Below are 25064 nucleotides of genomic sequence, written 5' to 3'. Positions count from 1 at the left end.
TTTATTTGGTGCGACTATGTGCAGACACCCAAGGTTGAAGCGTACTCACATAAGGCCAATTTCTATAATAAATTAGAGGATTGTATCGTTACGTACTAATGGTAGTAGGTTTTATTTGTGCAAGACCTTTGCCTCATGCTAACATCTGATCTTCGGTACTACACGCTCCGGCCTTCAGTGACGTCACACTTACACGTCGATCAAGCCAAGCTGCTTGTGACTGACTGTTCTTGGTAAATTTAATATCTGGCAATTTCTGACCATGGAAGTACCACCCATGTTCTGACCAAGGAAAAAATACTAGTACATCACATACTATAATACGTTACATATTGCTCCGACTGCCTGTTTGGCGACCGGTGTCGTGCGCCAAAGTTTCCACTGCCCCAAAGTTTCCTGTTGTATGATATGCGCATGCATCGAAATTGGCCGGAAATTCTGTCGCACGTAACAATGTGAAATTGTTTCCACTGCGACAAAATTTCCGATCAATACTTATACTCAAAGAACCATGCGATCTAATAATTGAAGGTAACTCTATAGAAAATGGTATGATATTTTTCATTTCCATTGCAACAAACTTTCCGACCGTCAGATCTACATTAACTCATAGCTAATGACATTTATTCAATAGTGATTGGTATATTTTGAAAGTTGATCAGAAATTCTGTTCAAGCCCCTTTCATTTCCATTGCGATAATGTTCCCGACCCTCAGATCTACACTAACTCACAGTCGATGACATTTATTCTATAGTGATTGGTATATTTTGAAAGTTGAATCGAAATATTAAATTATGTTCAATTTGCCACTTTTTATTTCCATTGCGACAAACTTTCCGACCGTCAGATCTACATTAAATCATAGCCAAAGACACTCCTTCTATGAGCTGACCCTAAACTACAGAGATGAATTAAACATGCAGGACCGACCTAGCAACTACCAACATCGACTGTTGAGAACTAAATTGTCCAATCACAATGGGGGAGATTCGGAAATGTATTGACATACTTAAAAAAAAAAAAAAGCGAGATGGAATCTCTGCAGAATTTTGGAAATATGCTCCACTTGAATGATGATATGTTACATATTCTTTACAATGAAGTTCTGAATAGTCCCAGCCAGCTGTACCTGCGCAAATTTGCCGGGTGACCCTTTGACCTGTACGATATTTGCATATAATCAGAATATGAATGAAAGTGACGACAAGTGAAGTGTGAGTGCATGCTGTAGTAGTTTGACTTGTGTTAGGTACATACTTCTATGTTTCTCGATTTGATTGTGAAAAACCATCACATAACTGTAAAGGGAACTTACTTCTGTAAGTATGGTTCAATACGAAGTTGACGAAAATGCAACGAAGTTAGCGTCTGACAAAGGCAATCCGAATCAGGTTTGTGGCATGTCTTCTCTTTTAATCATGTTTTATTTTACTGTAATGCAAGGGCATTTTGCACGACGCCGCGCCATGGGCCATGATGGGGTGGAGAATAGCATGAATAACCGTCAATAGAGCGAAAGGGACTGCATGAATGCACACCTCTTCTGTATGTATTGTGTTTTGATCTAATCGGGTCAGCACATGTACTGGTAAAAAATGTAGTTGCCAACATTACGTAGTAATCTCATATAGTCCACCATTACTTGCACATGGTTGTCTGAGATGTTCGTAATAGACTAATACTAATACATGTAGTATTAGTAATACGACTAGTACGAGCCATGCATTTTCTCATGTTTTGTGCATGTACTGCACATCCAATGTTGTCCAACAAACCTCAGTAACAATTTAGCCACATGATGTACAACGTTTCGAACTTCCATGCTTGAAGACAGTCGTCACCCTTAGGCTTTACACAAAATTACGACCTGTCTTTGTATAGGCGCGCACGTGTACATTTTTTTTGTAATTGTCATTTGTTAGACTATATCATATTATGTAATCAATGTTGACTTGTTCCGACCATGGATGTACTAGTATTAGGGGAGATCTCCCCTAAACATATCCAGTTGAAATTGACGTTGACCTTTGGTGGTCTATGAAAATCAAGCAATTTCATATCACAAACGTGTTTTTTTTTTTTTTATTTGTTTTTTTTTATTTAACTTTTATAGTACAGTATTTAGGTGTGGTTGATTTCTTTTATAATATGCAGAAATCGTATCATATAAAGAATGACATACATAGAAACCTGCATTTTTTGTCTGTGTGTTGTTTTAAATTTTGACCAGCTTTGATCCATATTTATAGTGTCTTCAAAATTCACAATTTTTATGAATGGCATGAGTAAGTATGAAACATGTTCAAGCATTTATACCCCGATGTGATGATGAGATATGATCTTACTACTGGTATTAGTTGATATGACCTTGGAGTAATTATACTGTCCTCCAAGATATGACCTTGACCTTTATCTTCAGGGTCATGTGTCAACATTAACCCTTTCTTCAATATCAATGACTGCACATTGTAATATCAACCACAACATGATTTGACATGTGCACGTTAAGTTTTGTTAAAAAATGAGCAATGTCCATACATGTCTATATACTAAGTTTCCAAAGATTCAGCGTTTGCTATAAATTGGCAAGATTTGTCCAAGTCAGAGGGTTTCAATAGAAGACCAACCAAGAAAGGATGTGGGATGTCATTGCCAATATCTTCTCTCATTATCTGTATCATTGTTATTTTTATTTTAATACAACCTATTGTCTGAATTGATGGTCAAAACTTGTTGTATTGTCCTTTGATGTTGGTATTCATCTACTGTCACCATTAGTTTGTCTGTGGGTATGAGCAATACCATTATGTCATTGTACCAACACAGTTCACTCTAGAGTCTAAGACTCATTGCCTACATTTCAAAATGGCTCCAATGGGCCATATCTTTCAATAAGAATATTGCTGTTACAGTATCGGATCAAACATGACTTACCGTAACCAATTGTAATAGGGTCATACCTATTGATATTATATCACATGATATCACACCAAATTTCATGGTCTGTAGAGATACCTTGATTGTAAAAACCTGAAACTTGTGACTATCACATTATTTACTTTTTTAATTGACTTTTGGTAAAACTATACTCTCGTACAATTTAGAGACAAATAATAACAATTTGACAGAATATAGTATGACAGATTATATACTGATTACAAATCATATTACCTTGACTACAAAGTCAAGCCATTTCTGAGTCTACATGAGTAAAATTACAGTTGATTTGCAGATATTACATTTAAGTTACTTCGATATTGAAAACACATATTTTACTTTCTTTTTTTTATTTTCATTTTTATTTCCATTTTTTTTGGGGGGGAGGGGGTAAATTGCCAAGCAAAATCTATCATTGACAAATTACTAACAAAATTACTCTGTATTACAATGTGAAGCACACTTGTATGTAAAAGAAATAATGCAACTATATATAAGTTTGCATAGAAACACACTGTAACTTTATTTTGTGACAGTACTCTTTCCCCACAGTGATAGTGAAATATACTCAACACTATTTTATGTTATTGGTAAAAAAAATATAGATGTCAGAGGGGAAAAGATGACAAAAGGTGAGACAAACTGTAGCGAAACTATGGAAAATCACTTCTTTAGTAGAATAGTATCTAACAAAGGTAGTTGAAGTGTTTTTACTCAATCTGTACGGACTCTCAGTCAATGTGACATAAATGTTGTCACTGACTGGAGAAGTATGTTGTTGAAGTTCAACAACAACAACAACAACAACAACAACAACAACAACAACATCATCATCATCATCATCATCATCATCATCATCATCATAAGAGTCTAAACCTCTAATGTAGACCTTCAAAGTTTGTTAGTGCCAGTACTGCTACAAGGCTAACATGAAGACTACTTTTACAGGAGGTGAAGACTGGTGGTATGTCCACTGAAGGTCATGAAAACACTGAACGTGGTAATTGGACTGGAAGACTTGATTTTATCTTATCACTTATAGGCTATGCTGTGGGTCTTGGCAACATTTGGAGATTTCCTGCGTTATGTTATCGTAATGGTGGAGGTAGAGTACTTTATTGTTATTGTGTTTTTGTTGTAGTCACTGTAGTTTTGACCTAACACATTGTAGATGTCCATTGATGTGTATTGTTAAAGGAACATGCTATGTACCACTCCACAGGTTTCCTTGGTTGTCCTAGATACATGTATAATTTATATTAGCTACAAGGCCGTTATATTAGCTACTGTGCAAGGACAATGCAGTACTCCATATCAAAGTGTAATGGTAAATCCCCTATTGGCAGAGCTCTCAAAAGTTATCATTATCATGTTTGAAATTCAGAAACTTTTTGAGGTGTTCATTGCCACTATTATTTGATTTTACCACTTTTCATAGCTAGAATCTACATCAAAATAAAGTGCCCTGTACTTAGCGTCAAGTCTGGCTATTATAATCCACATGTATGTACATTTTTTGTATTTAAAGCACAGCTTTTTGCAAAAAGTACAGATTCAAGGACAATTGCAAAGTCCTGAACAACTAGTATATGTACTAGTCTATACAATCAGATATGATGAGTATGTTACACTATCAGAAAAGACCGTTTGTTGATAACGTTGATTAATAAACCATATTTGGCAGTCTGGGGGTAAGGTTGGGAGAGGGGGACAAGATGGAGAGGATATAAATACTAGTACTGCATGCCTAGCGACCAGGTCTGCAGTTTGTCCTGTTGGGTGATGTTTACAGTATTCATAATGGAGTGTTACGTAACTGATTGTTATGTAACTGATTGTATCTACCAAGGACACATGTCATGTTATGTAAATTGTAATGGAAAGTGTATATTTCAAAGCACCATGTGTTCAACAAAAAGGCACTGTGTGTGGTGAGATATGAAAAAAAAACATCAGGTAAAAGTTGTATGTGAACTGTGGTTTGGAATGTGAAACAAAAACTTTAATAAAATGTATCACAGATACTTTGATTTATTGATAAATATGAATTTCAAACAAATATTGAACTAGCTATATAGATAAAACAATATTGAAGTGTTCAGCTGATATAGATTATACTTTCACCACAAACTACTGTTTTTTGTAAGTTGATTAAAAAAAATCACACATTGAAATATCCACTACATGTATGCAAGTCATAAGTGTAAAGGCTTTGGAGAATGTGACACAGATTAATTAACCCCCATGATACACAAGTGCAACTGTGGTGTAGTCAGGGTATTTGCATGAGCGCTTGCAGTGTTCTTGATTTTCATACTTTCACTAGCATAGTAAGTAAAAGTGTAGCAGAAAACACTAAGCAATCATGCAAATACCCACATGTGAGTGAAGGTGTAAATGAAGGTATAATGACGATATCGTATAGGAACTAGACTAGCATGGGATTCATATGTTTGTCCAAAACTGCAAATTTCCATAAAAATGACATTGTGCGAGCAATCACTTTTGTGTAATGAATTATTGTATTTTCATTTGTGTATCATGTGAGTGTATGGTATGCAATAAATGTTTTCAGTTTTGCACTGAGGTGCAAATATCACTTGCATATGTACCAGTGGTACTAGTACCAGTGCAATAGTCACAGGTACATTCCTATTAAGTTTTCATGAAGGGGCATATATTGCTTCTAAAACCTATCCATTGTGTATACATCCCCATTCAGTAAGTTTGCCTATTGAATAGTCTAGGTGTTGTAACTTGTTGTGCACTGCAAATGTGTTTACACTTTTCACCCAGTACTATAGCATTTACTTGTATAAACTGAAAACAGAGAGTTTTGAGTAATAGATTTTGAAGTTAAATAAACAAATAAACTATTAATTATCACTTTCAGGTGCTTTTCTCATCCCCTATATCATAATGATGTTTTTGTGTGGAATGACACTGTTCTTCTTGGAGGTCGCATGGGGTCAGTTCTGCAGTGAAGGTCCTATCACTGTTTGGAAAGTTTGTCCTTTGTTCCGAGGTTAGTAGATTTATTGATCCCATTTTAGTGTGAATAGCCTTGTCTGCCACTAGTCACAAAGGCAATTTTTCTAGTTTTTCCCATACTTGGTAAGTTCAACACAAATTGCAGTGTACATTGTTATTGATCGTACAGTTTCTTTTTGTATGTCACAAGGGATTTTACCCTAATTCCACTCATGATTTGGTTAATAACAAAAGACAAATGTTACAACACTGTACTGAAAGCTGCACTGGGACGTATTTTGAAATTGTCTGGTTAAAATTAATGACTTTTTCATACACCCTGAATAGTGGGGAATGACATGAGGGTAAACATGTCTGTGTAGCAGTATACATAAAGTGTACTCAACAATATATACAATTATCCACACTCTAAAATCAGCTCCCCAGTGAATCACAATTTCATCTTATCACTATACTACTTATAGATAAAAATAGACCTCAATGTGATCTGTAAAATATGCCTAATTATTGGTACTTTAACAATTTTCAGTGAATACATTATATAGTTGGTTGGCTGGTTGAAAAAATAACACATGTACCTCGGTTACAGCGAGTGTAGATATAAATTTAGCTTGATACAAGAAGTTGTTGACAACGCATTATGACATAATAGTTACCGTTGACTACAGTGTTATAAATTGTATTTACCAATTGTGTTCTGTATTCAGGTGCTGGCTATGCCATGGTTGTCATCTCATTACTAGTTACCATCTACTACAATGTCATTATCACATGGTCATTATTTTACTTCTTTGCCTCGTTCACTAATAAATTGCCATGGATTGGCTGTGACAATGAATGGAATACTGAAAACTGTGTAGAACTTGGTAGCTCTGCTAACATCAATGGATCACTGTCAAATATCACCATGGTTAATAGCACCAAGGCTATCAGCCCATCTCAAGAATATTGGGAGTAAGTACTTATTTATTTGTGTCAACCTGTTATTATATATTTATTTGTTTGCCAGAGGTTGAAAAGAAAAGAAAATTTACATACCAAGTGAGGAAAATGAATTAGTCAAGTAAACTTATCGGCAATGAAAAAAATAAAAATAAAAAATAACTTTAAACTTCTGGCTGGACCACAAATATAGTTTGTACTAGTTGGGTTTGTGGCCCAAGGAAATATATACAGTAATATGTATAACAAAAAAAATAAAGAAAACAAAACAAAAGCAAAAAAAAAGAAGAAGAAACTGTAATACATTTGTATGTTAAGGTAATTTATTCATAAATGGACACTTTCCAAAAGAAGTATTGTTTACGCAAATACATTTGATTCTGACTACATCTATCAGTACCAGAACTGTGTAACCATGCACAGGTCAATTTGATTCACACCTTGCACACAGATGACATAGTATGATTGCAGCACAATTCAATTCAAACTTTGCACATAGATCATGATGATGCATAATGGCAGTCACAGTTTTCATTCACCATGTTCACAGATTGAATGTGTATGCAGCCAATAGAACTTAAAGTCCTTTATTCCTTCTTTCAGTCATTATGTACTAGATAGAAGCTCTGGTTTTAGTGAGCTAGGTGTGATACGCTGGCATCTTGCACTTTGTCTTCTGTTGGCATGGATTGTTGTGTTCCTGTGTTTAATGAAGGGGGTCAAGTCTTCAGGCAAGGTGAGGTTCCAGTCACATTATTTCTCCTTTGGTTCTGTAAGCATGGTAACACCATGTAAAATTTTATAAAATTTATCAAAGTTCCCCTGTTCTATATATATTAGGTGGAAAGCTGTGAATAGTGAAAAAGCTTTGGTTACCATGAAAAGACAGTTTCTTAAGTGATGACTAAGAGGATTCATGGTGCTTTTGACAACTTTAATAGAAATAATCTAAATAGTACAACATGCAATGAGCTACTATTTCTTCTAATCAGATACTTGACTTGATTCTTGTCAGGTTGTCTATTTCACTGCCACATTTCCATACGTTGTTCTAACTATCCTTCTAATAAGAGGTGTGACCCTACCAGGTTCAGCAGAAGGTCTCAAGTTCTATCTTTTACCCAAGTGGGAACTCTTGCTAGTACCTCAGGTAAGTGCAAGCTGATACAATCTATTGTTGAAGACCTATAAGATTAACGTTCAGATGTTACAAGCTGTTGGCTGGCAGACAGAAAAAGTTGGTTCTGCTCAAAAGAATGATCCTCTTACTCTCTCTAGCTCTTTTGATAAGATACTATGTTAATCCAAGACTGGATTTAGGTGATAGAATTACGGATCAGGATGACATGTAGTAGAATTATGTGGAGGTTGTTTTGATTTATTATTCAGAAACACATCAAAAAAGAATATTCTTGAAACCATGCAAAAATATTATAGAATAAGAAATGGTGACAACAATGAGAAATTGGCAAATGTATTAGACTGTTAGCTGAATTGTATGTTCACCTATCTGTCTGTTTGTTTGTTTGTTTGTCTGTTTATGTATGTGTCATTTTCTTATCATTTGGATGATTCAATATTTCAGGTTTGGGGTGATGCAGCTGTTCAAATTTTCTACTCATTAGGACCCGCGTGGGGTGGACTTCTCACGTTTGCTAGCTTTAATAGATTTCATCATAACTGCCTAAGGTAAACCATCAGTCGATCGTTAAGATTTACATCAATGTTCAAAAATTTCGTGTTTCCAAGCAATGTCCTGTTGTGAATATCAAAGAATATGGTATCTGCAAGTGTTTTCCTCATTGTTTTAGTTGAGAATTAAAGTTACATTCCCTGCTTTTAATACAATTTTGACAAAAATCTTTAAGCAATTATCATAATGAAGTAACTTTAGCATAGATATGTACCTCTCACTTACGATATAGTAATGATTCTCATAGACAAACAGAAAGATAATCATAACTTGCTAATAGTAAATAAAAAATATTCAAATCATATGTTAAGCACAAATAATGACTATATTTTGATACTCTCTGACACTTTTATTTTATGATTTTATTTTATAAAATGCTAATGTAGTTGCCTGCTGACTGTTTTTACTGTGCGGTTATACTTACAGAGATTCTCTAATGGTACCAGTTATCAATTCTGCCAGCAGTATCTATGGTGGACTTGCTATATTCTCAATTCTTGGGTTTATGGCTAAAGAAGTGGGGAAGCCTGTATCAGAAGTTGTTGACTCTGGTAAGAACAGTGTTAATTGCAATAAATTTACTTTCTATATAGTGATGCAGGACTGAAGTTAAATGTATACTAAGTAAATTCACATTTTGTAATATATTTCTTTTTAATGGTCATTTTGTGTAACAGGAACCATAATGTTGAAAATTTAAAGTACCATTTAGAAGTCAATGCCAATTAGATCTACAGACACAATGTACTGGCTTCAACTCAATAACTGTGACAATCTGGGTTTCAGTCATCGCTATTCCATAGAGTACACCTGTAGGCCTTCAGTCTTTTGGTTGACTAAACAATTGTTTCAAGATATGTGATGCTCCTAATGTTTACTACCCACGATTTCAAATCCATGTACCCTAGGCTTCTTCTAAGCCAGGTTTGTCATCTTTATACCACATTTCAATAATTAATTTGTAATTCTTGCAACATGGAAAAGTATTATTACATGTTCTTTGTATATGTGAAATGATGTAATGATTGTTTGTTCATTCAATTTGTTTTTGGCTATTTCTTCTAGGTCCTGGTTTGGCATTTGTTGTGTATCCAGAAGCATTGGCAAGAATTCCTGGGGGACCATTTTGGTCACTACTTTTCTTCTTTATGTTATTCCTTCTTGGCTTGGATAGCCAGGTATGTGTTGTGGTGTTGTTCTTTATGTTTTTGGTAGCAATCAGGTTCAATGGGAATACTGAAAGTATAGGTACAATAATATAGCAAACAAGACTGAAAGTAACAGTGGTCATTTTTTATTAATGTTATCTAGTTGGGACATATCATTTAGTTGCCAAATTGCACAGTATGCCTTTAGACGGATAATTTAGTGTCCCTGGGTTTATATTGCCATTTTGTCTATTAAAGCATGTTACAATATGATACATGGTATACTAAACATAGCAGTAGCATTCACACTTTGATCTCTTTGAGAACTAACATTGCTCATTATCGTATCCTAGAAGGTGTTGCCAATACCTCTCATGATTTCCAGAATTATTGATATGTTAACCCAAAACTATCCTTTAAAACAATACTACATACCATTTGTTTTAGTTTGGCATGGTGGAAGGTGTTGCGAGTGCTATTATTGATAGTTTTCCAAAATATCTGCTGAAAAGAAGAACCTGGTTCATTTTAGGACTTTGCATTTTTGAGTTTTTCGTTGGCCTTTTCTTTGTTACACAGGTGAGTAGGTCTTCGACAAACTATGTATCCTAATAACAATGATGTATACAAGATCCTGTTTTATGTATTTGGAGACTAAAATATTCTGAATAATTTAAATGATAATAATACAATAACCAAAGTTTGAGAGACATTGATAGAATGCTGAATGAATGATTTACGAACACCCTGTCATTCAGGCAAAAGACACAGTGTGTATCTTTCCAGAGTAGTATTTTCATATTTTATGTGATTTAGTCTTAAATGGTACTCTTCAATCATTTCTGGGGACTTTTAGTTGTATTGAATCAAGAGTTATTACAGAGTTACATTTTTAGGCTGTCTTGTTATCTTGTCAGCTGCAGACAATTGCAACAACATTGAGCTGAAAACATTAGATATGAAACCCCCTCTTCAGTCCATGGCAGTTATGTAGTTTTTTACTGCAATTTCACTTTTATATTCATTTAGTTGAAGCACATCTGTTTCATTCTTTATTGACATATTTCCCACATCTTTCAGGGTGGTGTATATATTTTAACTGTAGTTGACTGGTATGCTGGTTCCATCTCCTTATTACTTGTTTCATTCTGTGAATGTCTAGTCATTGCGTGGATATATGGTAAGCTGACCACTATCTTGTCAATGTCATGATGTTTTATTGTCAATGTAGATTTGAAAATAAATAATTTCTGCCCCCTCACAGACTCAATTTTATGTATTCTGTCACCAGGATAGATAGTTTTGTATAATGAATTTTATTGATGCTGTCCACAGGATAGATGATTTGCATACTCTAGATAACTGCTGACACAAAGTTAGTCTTACCCCTCACTGACTCAACTCTTCCTGGTTACTGCAACTAATCCATGCTTACACATGTTTCTATTGAACTAAAGGTACTGATCGTTTCTATGATGATATCAAAATGATGCTTGGACATCGTCCTAATATGTGGTGGATGATTTGCTGGAAATTTCTAACACCTCTTTTGATTGTGGTAAGTAACAGCAGATTCATTAACTATAGCCAGTTTAGAGTTACAATATTATCATATTATTACATTCCATGCTTGCAATGATTACTGTACTGATATACTGTCGTTACTAGTGTGAAGGCTACTTCAAGAAAAGTAGTTATTGTTGCAACCTTTGGGTGATCTATTGGAAAAAAACAGTTAATTGTTCACTGATGCCTGTCCAGACCCTAGCACCTCTTATCCAACCACATGACAACCTGTTCAGACCCTCTCAGCCTTCAAGGCAACCTGCCCCAGACCTTCACATCGCCTATAGTACCCTCATGGCAACCTGCCCCGGACCCTGACACTATACATCCAATTCAACCCTCAAAGCAACCTGCCAAGACCATAACACCACCTGTCCAATCTTGAAGGCAACCACCCCAGACCCTTACACCACTTATCCAACCTTCAAGGCTACCTGCTCAGACCCTCACACCACCTATTCAACCCTCAAAGCAACCTGCCTAGACCATAACACCACCTATGCAATCTTCAATCTGCCCAGACCCTCTCAGCTGCAATCCAACCTTCAAGGTTACATGTACCTGCTCAGACCCTTACATCACCTATTCAACCAACCCTCATGGCAACCTGCCAAGACCTTCACACCACCTATTCAACTGACATGGCAACCTGCCCAGGCCCTGATACTACATATCTACCCCTCAAAGCACCCTGCCTAGATCTTCTGGCCACCTATCCAATCTTCAAGGCAACCTGCCCAGACCCTCACTTCCCCCAGCAAAACCTTCATGACTCCATGTCTACCCTCACATCACCTATCTTAACTTTCATGTCTACCTGCCCAAACTTTCACATCACCTATCTTACCATTTAACTTTTTGAAGTACAAACATTCCAAAGGAAAGCACAACTGTCCCACTGAAGTTGCATGCAAAGGAATTTTTGATGCAAGTAAATTCAGTTGAAATTAGGACATCATGTCTTTGTGCTTTCATTTTACTTACAAGTATGATTTCTTTTTTTTTTTCACCATGGTACTTCAGTTCATCATCATCATGATGTATATAAATTATGTACCAGTATATTATGGAAGCTATGTATATCCCCCATCGGGAGAAATACTTGGCTGGCTCTGTGCAGCTGCCTCCCTTGTGATGATCCCTCTGTTGATGGTGATTGAATATGTGTTTAATTCAAAAGGAGATACATTTCTTGAGGTGAGCTCTAAACCGTGTGGAACTACTTGAATTGCAACTTGAACTGTAAGAAAGAAGAAGTTTTGGAAATAAAAAAACTTTTACTCTCTGTATAGAAACCCTGTGTAACATCTCGGAAAGTGTTTGTTTTGAAAGATAGTAAGAAGATGTTTTCAAAGAAATATACCAGTAAATTCTTACCATACCAATGTTATTTAAAGTGTGATTCAATTTATTTTCTCATTTTGTTAGTCAAAAGGAAACGTGTTCAGAAAATGACTTTTGATCATGATTATTGATCTTTCGTGTCAAATAGTAATTTGCAAAGCAAACTGTCAACACCAATATCATCAGAGAGACATGTCACCATGTCAGTGTGTATATGTCATAATATAAAGTCACTGTCCATGATCTGCTGTGGTCAGTTAATATCACTTTATGTCATTACAGAAGATATCAAGTATGATGTTGCAAATTTCTGTAGATTCCCAGTTAATTAGGCCCATATTTTAGACACCATTTAACACCACATTTAACATTAGCATTGGGGGCTGTGGTATCTTCAAAGATAGAAGACTTGTAAATTATAATTAGCAATAATAAATAAGCAGTAGTACCATTTCGAAAGAATGAAATATGTGACATGGGTTAACTCTTTTCCTCCTGTGTTATAGAGAATCACATTCTTGATCACCCCAAGTCCCGAGTGGGGTCCTGCGTTGGATATTTATCGTACTGGAAGATATGCAAGAAAGATGCCACTGATGAATGGCGATTTAGAACTACAAGATACCAAAGAGCCTCTGAAAGAAGATATTGTATCATCAAAGGCACAATATTTGGAAAATGGATCATTCAGTACACCAAATGTGGTCAGTTCTCCGAATATGGAATATGCACTACCCAGCCCACCTAGTATGGCGTATGCACCATCTAAAACACCATATATGGAATTTGCAACATCAGTGTAGTAGCAAATTTCCTTATTGGAGTTATTGAAATACGTGACTAAGGTTGCATCGTAGTTACCTTTTATTAATACACAACAACAGTTTAGGACCAACACATCTTATGCAGAAAATTGAGCAAGAATACAGTAACAAAATCCCTTTGCAATGGCCAGTAAAACATGATGAGATGACATTTACCTACCACACCTCAGTTTTTCCTTGTTGACCATAATCAACTTATTTTGTAGTTTAACAAAAGTTTTGTAAAAAATTGAGATATCATATCTGGAAAAAATGAAATTACTTTAAAGGTATTTATATAATCAGAATCACAAGATTGTATTCATTTGGTCTCATTAAATTGATTTTGTTATATTTATTTGGCTTTATTTAATTTACTTTTTTTCAGAAAGCTTGGAATGTCTAAATCATGAGTTCATATTGAATTATACTCTTTTTACACTTATATAGGAATATGGTATATGATATTGTATCAATATTATATGCACAGTTCGTAATAGAGGAATAATTTTAATAAAAACATGTAAAGCAAACTTCTAAGTTTCATTGATGATTATACATTAGGTGAGGTGTCTTGCAACCATTTTCTATACCTTTCACTGGCTCCCAAATGAATTATTAGTATTTTGTATCACTTGTCATTTATGTCTGGTTTTCTGTTTGTCCCATAATATTTTATTTTCTACTGTTTGGGACAATTTGTGTTAGCCAGTGTTGAAGTATGGTAAATCAGTAAATAGATCCAATTATGAGAGTCATAAATGTATATGCTAAGTATTATGGTCCTCTTCAGACTGTATGTATGTCTACCAATTCAGTGCTGTGCTACTATTATGTACAGTCTTCATCTCAATTTGTTGTAGGTATAAAAGAATGCACAGTTACCTTGTTAAGAAAAAAATGTGAAATGCATGGCACATTCTAGTGTCTGGGACTAATGTAAGAGAGACCCGATAGATGATATCATAGTTCTATATGATATACTTTAATTGAAATATTTATCCCATTGCAGACATATCAAATCAATATTCAAGATTATATCTTGTACAGAAGAGAGTACTAGTAGTTGGATCATAGCTAGGCAGATTAACTAGTATTTTGAAAATTCCTGGATTTTTGTAAAACACAGTATAGCATTATGTCAGTTTTATTTTTTTATTTTTTTATTTTTTTATTTTTTTTTGGGTGGGAGATATTAGTCTGAAAGATCCAGTTGTTGGTCCGCTTATGTAATCACTTAATAACCTATGTCTGGATGGTATTTCTGCTAATTCCTCTCACCACCAAAATCTTGCAGCTACCAGTCACAACACAGTATCCAGTTATTGACAGAGTAGAGTTTGGAAACACCCACACTACTGTAATGAGTGATTGATTAAAAAATCCAGGCATCTCCTGTACTGTTCATAACATACAAATATAAACTGCTAAAAGAGTGACTCGTGCCTTACTATACTTTATATTTTGTCTTGATATGTATGACCATAAAAATGTTTAAATGGCCAAGATTTCTCATGAAGAAGACTACTCGATTAATAATAGTAACCGGGGTCACTTCATTTTACATGTACACATCATATGGATATTTACATTTTACTTAAGGGATGATATAACATTGCAGATATGTACTGACTGTGCAGATGAAATGACAATTGCATGATCAACATTGTCATGACAACAGTTGTCATCATACATATTTAGATTAGATCCAAGGCAGTTTTACATATATTTGACATCACTAGGCGATACATTTTTTTCCTTTGATGTCTCTGCTTATTAAGACAGTGGCCGTACAGGTGTGTTGAGCATATTATATAAGCGGAAACAACACATGGATCTTCAGGCTCGGTAGATATTTCACCAATATTCTATTTATGAACTTGAAATAAATTGTTACTTGACTTTGTTATTTCTATTGATTAGGATATAAAATAATAAAAAAGTAAGTTTGAACAAGAGATAATGCCAAATATATATACTTATTTATAACTGTGAGCACTGAATTAATCATCTCCAGCTTGATAACTTACACATCTTTATATACATGTACAAAAGGTGAATTTATATGAGCACAATCTATATCTATACTTTTCGTTTGCTTGTTTATAATGAAATGAAATTATCCTACATTATATTGTCAGCTGCTGGCAGTACTTTCAGCTGTCAGTCATGAGAAATAATTTTAATAAACCAGTTAATATGTATTTATGTATAGTATGTTGCTGATATTATTTATATTTGGTCGGATGTCAAGTGAAAAGTTTTTTCTAGCAAATCATGGATATGGTGATGGATGTGATTCAGTAAATTCTTTTCACATGATTTACATTAGTTCCACGTATGGGCATTAAACTGTGTTGCATTTGTATATCTGGCCATCCGTACACAGCTATATATCTGGAAGGAAACTTTGCACAAAGGTGACATATATGTACACCTCACAATGTTATCAATTATGACCGAATAGCAGCCATATTTGTAAAATGTTTACATTTCCTGCAATTCATGTCTCTTATAGAGACTCCATGTCATCAAGTGCCATTTTCTCAAGTTTTGAGACTTTCTTTTCTACCTAGAATATCAGATTTGACCTTAATCTTGACCTTCAGTCTGCAGTGTCAACATAAAACAAAACATCCACTAGACTCACCAGTATCTCACTGATCTAGTATTCATAGCGATTACAGGACTATAGTTAGTCATTTTCTCCTCAAGTCCATGCCCTGGGCAAAGTAATAATGGTTTATAAAGATAGCTAGGTTATATTAACCACACTTTAGTACTATGCAGTCTATGAATGATCATAGACTGTCATATCTGCATGTGTTTATAACTCAATAGCAGGCTGGCTAGTTGACCAGTCGTCCAACATTCTCTATACAGAGCTATACAGAGCCTGGAAACCTTAAATTCAAATTTAGCATTTTTCATGGATTTTTGTCCATGTCTATAAGTTGATACATGTAGGCGGAAACGAGTCACATGATGTCTATGTATTGTTGATTTGTGCCTAGTTAACTGGATGTGACAGTTGGCCATATATAGAAAGTGACAGTACAAATAACCTTGAACATCATGTTATTCTATATTTTCCTTATGGTTGCAAATAATGAGGCATGGCCAAAATACTAAATTTGATTTACTGAGTTGACAGGTTGTGAAGAGAGAATGCTTGCCATGTTGATTATCCAGCTTGTTACAGAGGCTAGCAGGTGTTTACTAATACCAAATGTGAATTGAAATCTTTCTAACTGCAGTTGTGTACATTTCTATCTTGCTTTTGAAATTGAATTAATAAAACTAAGAATGCTGCATAATCTCTACATCTAACATTGTCATTGTGTGTTTTTGTATGGACTCGGTCATGAATATGACAAATCAGTTACATCACCAATCTGATGTGGTGAAAAACGGCTCGATTTCTTTACAATGTCCTTCGTTTATTGTCGTACTTCGTTTTGTTTGTTCAGGAAATAATTGCCGTGGGAAGGTAAAACTAGCCACTAACTAGTTTTGAGTTCAAACCCCGAAACAATAAATGTACTAAAACCAAAAACCCCAAAATCAAAAATTAATGCTAGCCACAATTACAGCCACTCTACCAATTAACCACTTTAAACTAGCCCTGTAGCTTTTACTGACGGACCAGTAAGCCAACGTAATAAGGGTAATCGGATCACATATTGGAAGAAAGTAAGTTTTGTCGGGCAGTTTACTTTTTAAAGTATTACAAGCTAGTTTGTAAGTTCTCCCAACATTTGGCAAACATTTCACAAAATTTGGCTTTTACTTTTAACATTAATATGAAATTATTCTTGTCAAAATATGTTTCAAACTTATTTCATACATGATTCGAGGTAGAAGAAAAACAATTCTCTCTGGGGAAAATGATTATGTTCATTGGCAGATACAAAGAAGAAGGAACAAGTTCTTCCCTCCTGTCGAAGAAGGTTGGATATAGAAAACATGAAAGGACCAGAAGACACACTGAATAATTGGATTTCTTAAAGAAAAACTAGGGGTCGGTCTTAGTTGGGACAATATGCAGAAATGATCATAAATGATACACGAATTCTCCCTGACGTTGTCAATTAGTAACTAAGGAATGGTACCACTTGTGTGATGACCCTAGCACTTTGGACACCTGTACACGGGTGCAGTGTACAATTCTGCCAAATACGATGTATTGAATTCTAACTAATCTCGTCATTTGTTCGTGCGTGGCGAGATACCTTGTCAGTTCTTGATAGTATGAAACTATACAGACACTTGCTATCATCATGGCGTCCATATTATCTATTCTGTCTTACGGACTATTGATGTTGTTATCAATTCTAGTACTGGTTTACAAAACAAGCAAAAAATGGCGGTTCCTGATCAAGGATATGTGTTTCAATGTTTGGTACATGGTTTTAGGGGCATTCGTAATGACCAGTCCCACAGTGTGGTTAACTGCAAGGGATTCTTTAAACATGAGGTGAGTTAATCATATTTGACATAACAATCATTCTGTAGATGCTAGTAGACCTGAAATCGGTGCTTAAACCCCAGGGCTTAAATAATAAGAAAATAAGAAATAAACATTTCTTCAGATCTCTCCTCATTCAAGTTAATAGTGCGATTATATCACCCGTGTCTTATGGATGCATTTTCATCTTTTCCGATCAAAATAACTCCTCATGGTACCGCGTTATGGAGGAAAGGGATATAAGATAATACACTCCCCCACCCCTCCCCAACACAATTAACGACTTTTCCCTTATATCATTAGAAGGTGAAGTTTAAGATTAGGTTCACTGATCTTCACTGTTCAGAGCTCGGAGTAGCTTGAATTACTAAATATATGTCACATACACACATACACACACACTTATTCTTTTTGTTAATCAATAACTAAACTATGATATCGTCTTCGACGGCCTTGTACTTTGATCGTGCGATACGCATTAGTGCAAAGTAACAAGTTAATACGTGGATTCCCGAATTTATCGACATGTATCGTACCTTGGTTCTCTTTGGACGTTGCCAGAAGCTATAGTTAGGACAGGAAGTTGACACTGGTCAATGAGAACATTTGTAAATTACCACCATGGCAGGTGTATTAATTACTGTACTTTATGGCATATTGATCGTGATATCAGTCGCAATACTTGCATATAGAGGTAGCCGAAAATGGCATTTTTTAATCAAGAATTTACTTGTAAATATTTGGTACATGATTTTGGCTGCATTCGTGATGACAAGTCCAAGAGTGTGGATGACTGCAGGAGATATCCAAAATATGAGGTTAGTTTGATATTGTATGATGTAATATACCGAGTAATCACTGACAGCTACTCAGCAACCTATTACATGTATGTTATTTATTAAACTACATACTCATGATACCAGACCCTGACTATAGGCCTAGAAGTAGACAATCATGTTATCTCTAGATCTGTTAATCTAAACCATCCTCTTCACTAATAATACCACATGATATTAATCTGTTGTATTCCATCCTAGGTTCCGTCCAGTCTTGGCTTTTCGCCGGCTGTGGTAATTTACCCACGCCTGCCTTACTAAGTTCCTCTTTTTTTTTAGAAACGAAAACATTCAAATTTTTAAATCTGTGCTGTCACCAACGCGGAATTTGACTTATTGCTGACTTTTGTGTCACTGCCCTTCAACCTTAGCCTAAATCTCTGACAGTGACACTATGAGTAGGAAATGCAGGTTTTTCGTTTGTAACACGTATTTAGATACATACTCTGTGGCTATCCTTGCCCTTGGTTGATGGTTTTAGGTTCGGTAGCAGTTAGTCACAATACATGTAAATGGATGCTATTATTACATGTCATATTACGACATAATTTTAGAATTGTCACCTTGACATCCTTTTTTTGGAATAAGTACCAGAAACTTCGATCAGAAAAAAGTGTTGTCATTACGACACAAGGTTATAATGGCCCATAAGTAAATTTGAGTGCTATATATGAAAGTTATCGGTGCGTAAATCTTTACCCACAGTAGCTGTCAATTATTATGCCTACAGGTTAAGCTAACACATCACTCATTATTTTTTGGTTTTTGCTAATTGGAATTTACTATGTCGCTATCCAAATAGGAGGAAATCGTTGAGGATTGCAGACACCGAAGTGAAACTCCTTATTTTAAAAGCAATACAATAATACAATCGTTTCTTCCTGATTTTGATGTAAATTTGATGTTTCGCATAGATAAAGAACATGAGCAAATCCATACTAGATGAACAGGCGGTGTTGTTATGAAATCCAGTAGTGGATGCTTATACAAATACAGTGGTTGCACTAGCCTCTGTAAGGTACGCCGTGACGGGGCGCCCTCACACATCGGTTAACCCCATCCCAGAGGGAGTCAGAGGTCGGTGAGGGCGGAACGGCACGACGTATCTTACAATCTAAGGTTGCACAACCTTGTAATGATATTCAACATTGTGTCTGTGAGGTTATTACATATTATTATAACCGATTTGCATTTATACGTCTTTTAACTACGTCGTTATTACCAATGACAGCTGTACACGAGACTCCTCTGTTTTGGTAGAGATTATCTGGTGTTTCACCCCGGTGTTTCACACTCGAGCCATCTAGTATATTGTAGAGTAGCTTCTCAATATCGATCGTTGTGTATGGTAAATTTAATACACATCTTGTTTCTATTTTGGTTCTATGGATTACGTCTTTTTTCAAGTTGGAGTCATTGTTGGCCAAAGTTCATGATTTCAATGACTGATATCTACTGACGCCGTCCTCGTCCTCGTTCTTTTCATTAATTGTTAAAACCCTAGGGTGTATTTGTTTGTACAACTATGTACAAGGTGGGAGGATGAGCAATGTGGAATGAGTGCCTTTCGATGTGTGCACTTTCATTATAACATCGATCAGCGAATTCACATACTACATACAAACTATGTCATCTTGTCACCTGTCAGTTTGGTCGCCAAATTTCACCAGTACACGTACGTAATGGTTGCATCTGTATCATGATACAATACCTACAATGGTACGTGTAGCGTTGAGAAACAACAAAATCCACAACGAGAATATATTAAAAATATAATGATTATGATTAATCGTAAATATGATATCACTTCTATTTGATAATTGCATTCTTGTTTCCCCTTAATGACCATGTGATAACTTGGGTTCAACTCAACGGGAACAAAAGTTAAACGTACTACACTTAAGTGGTTTGTAAGATACGACATTCGTGCTACGCTATCGGCCAACACTAATTGGTTTAGAAGCCTGGTAGGGCTGGACAACACGACGTACTAGTATCTTACAATCTACAAACGAAGTGACAAATTTGAAAAAATAAAATAAAACCTGTGTTCGCCTTTTTCTTCATCACCCACTTCTCCAAAGAAGACAATACTCTACCAATACAACAGCAATGATTATTTTTAAGATTAACGTCAAGATTAACTGTTGTAAATCTAAATATAACACCATCTGCGATATAAGTTCTTTTAGTTGATTGGTTACTAATAAAAGCAAAGTGCCTTGAACGCAATCTCGTTCGAGTTAGGGGCCGATACAGCTCTCGAAAGGTACTGACACCTGTTAGCCAGTTTTTACACCGCTGACTTAAAATACTGACCGAGTGTATACCTATACTCAGTGAGAAAGTACAACGATATAAAGTGATATAATGATGTCATATGTCACCTCTGTCTTGTTCTACGGTCTGGTGGTAATCATACCCGTAGTCACATTTTTATATAGATATCGCAGAAAATGGCGTTTCCTATTCTGGGATATGCTTTTCTATTCTTGGTACATAATAGTAGGGTCAATTCTACTTTTGAATCCCAAGCTATGGCTGGCTGCTGGGGAAGTCACCAACATGAGGTGAGTTTACTGCTATTTTAAGTGGACTATAGTAGTAGTAGTAGCAGCAGCAGCAGCAGCAGCAGCAGCAGCAGCAACAACAACAACAACAACAACAACAACAACAGCAGCAGCAGCAGCAACAATAACAGCAACAACAACAACAACAACAACTACTACTACTACTACTACTACTACTACTACTACTACTACTACTACTACTACTACTACTACTACTACTACTACTACTACTACTACTCCTACAGCTACTACTGACTTAATGTTAGTTTAGTACTATACTACAAAGTAACCCATTTGAAAAAAAAATAAGTGTGGTGGGTCTAAGTTTGTGTTTATATGGTGGTCTTCATTTTCTTATAATAATTACTGTTTTACAAAATCATACATGTATGTAAACTGAATGCTCCTCGTAAAGTTTTACCTGTATTTCTTGTTTACTAACAGTAGTGAACCAGTGTTCCCCTAGCCTGATGAATATACTAGACGAGTTTTTCACTAGTAGTGGGTCCAGAGCCATACAGTTACACCTTGGTTTACAGAGAACCAGACAGTGTAACACTGATGGGTGTGTCAGAGCTAGAACACGAGCACCATTAGCATATCGCCATTGCTTTGTGATCCCTATCGGTGGTATGGGCCAAGGTATCATGATAACAATTAACTTCTCGTCCAAGGTGAACCCCGTGTTTAGACTTTGTCACCATTAATCCTACAACTTCGTGGTATACACACCCCTCTGTCGACCCAATCAGCCTTGATTACGTTGTCCACAATAATTCAAATTATTCAAAATTGGATGTGAAAAGCAGTTGTCTGGTACACAGGGGCGCGTAATCTATAGATTTTCTTAGGAAAATATCGTACGAAGCTTACTGCTACAAATGTATCAATCTCTATGCTATAGTAGAAATACTCTTTTCTCCTTACAGGTAGGAATATATAGTAAAAAGGTTGTTATATTTAGTCTGTAGACCAGGAAAACAACAATCTATGAAATATTACACGTCCCTATTGTCTGGTAGAGCTACGGAAGGAGCTGATCCTGGTCAAAGATTGTTTCTGATCCCTATGGCGCCTTAGAGAGCATCACATGGACATGTATTATTGCTTAGATTGTTGTTTTTCCAAGGAAAATACCACACGAATCCTGCTACTATAAAATGCATCAATATACGATCTGTACTATAAAATAACTAAACGGTAGGGGCAATATATTCAAGTCATGATCAAAACATTGTTCAATCAATAAATCAATCAAAATAACTTGTAGAGCGCCAAAATCCAGGCAAAGTTCTGTTCAGTTGCGCTGGATGGTTAATCCACACCGTAGGCTTTACAAAACAAATGTGTCTTCAGTTTTCTTTTGAAACAATCAATAGTTGGTGCAAGTTTAATGTCAGTTGGCAGTGAATTCCAGAGCTTTGTTATATTTAGTCTGTATGTAAGCAAGAAAAACAATCTAAGAAATACTACACATCCCTATGGAGAGCACTAATGTGAAAGCCTGGGATTGAATAATGGGCCTTATTTTACACCGTACGTGTCTTCAATGTTAGCCTTGTATAATATTACATGTAAAATCTAGCCGAAACCTCAATTGTGGCTGTAGCGGGCGCTGTTACTTTGAAGATATAAAGTTAATTTCTGCGCTTCCTGTATTTTGTGTAAGTAATTCTGCCAATTTCCCCAGGAACAGTTTGTAATAAATAGGAGAAAAAGAAGAAGGAAAAATTATTCGCCATTTGAGTCTTGCTCTTGCATCTACATTTCGACCGGATGTATATCTCAAGTTTATGAGTGGTATAATCACAGACCCGTTGGTTGAGGGTCTATGGTATCAAGATGTCATATGTCACCTCTGTCTTGTTCTACGGTCTGGAGGTAATGATACCCGTAGCCACATTTTTACATAGCTTAGCATGCTGCATCCACAAACTTTATATGTTTAGTTTGGTACTGTTACAAAGTATGTAAAACATAGGTGGGGGTTTGTCTATATTTGTTATGGTGAAGTCTTCACTTTCATAGAGTAGCCAAAAAGTCGATGAAATGGTAAGATTAAAATGACGAAATAACTTTTCGTCCTCGATCCTCTAGCTTTCCCTTCGCTTGATAATATGGTCAATACAACTTTACTTTCGCTTCCTGTACATGTTATACTAATAATTATGTCAACTTCCCCAGGAACAATTTGCCATAAACAGAAGAAGAACGAGAAACATATAAGGGAGCGATCAGTTTTTACGGCCGGGGGGGGGGGTAAATCGGGGGGGGGGGCACCTTAATTTAGGACTCAAAGAAGGGGGGGGGTCATCATTTTTACAAAGTTTAATAAAGGGGGGGGGGGTCACCTTATTTTCAACAACTGAACGAGATCATGAACCACCCTGTATGTGCATACAATAAACCATAAACTATGGCTATAAATATACGTTCAGATATAACATATTAAAACTCTTTGTCTCTTGATACATCCCAAGCATATGACATGGAGTCATAACATTGCACCTTTTAAGCAACAGTTTTGTTAGAAATACTGCTGGCCATGAGTTGCATTGTGTCACCATGTGATATAAAAACTTGCATGTGTAGCTGTACACGTAACTCATAAGAAATGAAATACCTTGAAATTTCCTGGATGGACTGACTCTAAAATCTGTGCCTCCATTGACCTAAACATGTTGAATTGCACACAAACATAGCCAATAATTTACAAAGTAATGAATGTGTATATGTAAGTGGTAACTGATCTCCACTGTGCATGTTTTCCCCAAATTTTCTCACTTTCTACTTGATCTTTTTTTAAATTATTATTTGTGTCAATATGACTTGAAATGATTTAAACTTTCGAAACCCTAAAATTAGTGATACTTTTAGTGCTCTAAATGGCCTCCAAATGGTGTTCATTTTTTCAAAAAGCTCTTACCGTGGGAGGGGGACACCCCCTCCCAACCCTCCCGCGCTTGTATAGCAGCGGGCGCGCGTAGCGTGCACCCTCTCCCCATACTGTTTCCATCCCGTGAGTTCTCTCCCTATGAAGCTTACTGAAATCCCTAGGTTTACAATTATATTAACTCCATTTCTAATATTGTACTTTACAATTAGCTGAATTAATCTATAATGGTAATAGTTCACTCAATCTAAGATATATCCTAGAACTTTTGGTTACTAAACCATGAATATTTTGCATGTCCATGAACAGACAATCATACTTCTCATAGGGTTCCTGTCAGTGAAGCAATGGATTTGGGATAGCAATTTACCAGATACACTTAAAATTACTGTAAATGTAAGAAGTAAAATTAACTATGCAGTGTGCTGTATTGTGCTTTGAGAATCTAGAGTGTCTTTTGCAAGCACAAGAAGAATAACTAATAATATAATAATATAATAATATAATAATATTTCTTGTCAACAGATGTCGGGGGGTGGGGGTGGATTGTTTTGTGGATGAATCACGGGTCACTATTTTTAAGTACAACGCGAATAATTTGTGGTGGCTCACAGTCCCCGGTCTAGCTCTGTGATGTGGGTGGCTGTACTGTTCCGCGGTTTCCGCGAAGTTTTCATGGAGCTCCAAAGGATCCCAAGTATTAAAGACACGGAGACCGTAAAATATTAAAGTGTGAATTACGAAAAGATCGATCAATCACGAGTTTGGAGAGGAACATGGTGTAACGTTCTCTTCTTATACATGTTATGATTACGCGCAATAGTTGTTCAAGTTGTGGTTGCGTGCGCGTAGGTGGTCTCTGGATGTACGAG

General features: G+C 35.8%; 1 protein-coding gene across 1 annotated transcript; it reads left to right on the top strand.

The window, feature by feature from the left end:
• Positions 1–1306: 1306 nt before the first annotated feature.
• Positions 1307–13425, top strand: LOC144432946 (sodium- and chloride-dependent glycine transporter 1-like). The gene is made up of 14 exons (XM_078121262.1): positions 1307–1392; positions 3887–4043; positions 5832–5963; positions 6637–6883; positions 7475–7607; positions 7887–8021; positions 8457–8560; positions 8991–9115; positions 9630–9742; positions 10160–10291; positions 10793–10892; positions 11170–11270; positions 12302–12475; positions 13129–13425. The coding sequence occupies exons 1-14, from the start codon at positions 1327–1329 to the stop codon at positions 13423–13425; spliced, it is 2016 nt and encodes a 671-aa protein (XP_077977388.1). The 5' UTR covers positions 1307–1326.
• The last annotated feature ends 11639 nt before the right edge of the window (positions 13426–25064 follow it).

The sequence above is a fragment of the Glandiceps talaboti genome, chromosome 1 (assembly GCF_964340395.1).
Source record: "Glandiceps talaboti chromosome 1, keGlaTala1.1, whole genome shotgun sequence".
NCBI classification, from domain to species: Eukaryota; Metazoa; Hemichordata; class Enteropneusta; family Spengelidae; genus Glandiceps; species Glandiceps talaboti.
The sequence above is the reverse complement of the archived record's forward strand: the minus strand, read 5'-3'. Positions and strand labels throughout refer to the sequence as shown.

Bases quoted from the DNA above. Each gene is read 5' to 3' on its own strand.
- LOC144432946 (XM_078121262.1), top strand. From the start codon at position 1,327: ATGGTTCAATACGAAGTTGACGAAAATGCAACGAAGTTAGCGTCTGAC. The intron at 6,884-7,474 runs GTAAGTACTTAT...TCCTTCTTTCAG, and splicing joins CCATCTCAAGAATATTGGGA to TCATTATGTACTAGATAGAA. The intron at 11,271-12,301 runs GTAAGTAACAGC...ATGGTACTTCAG, and splicing joins TAACACCTCTTTTGATTGTG to TTCATCATCATCATGATGTA.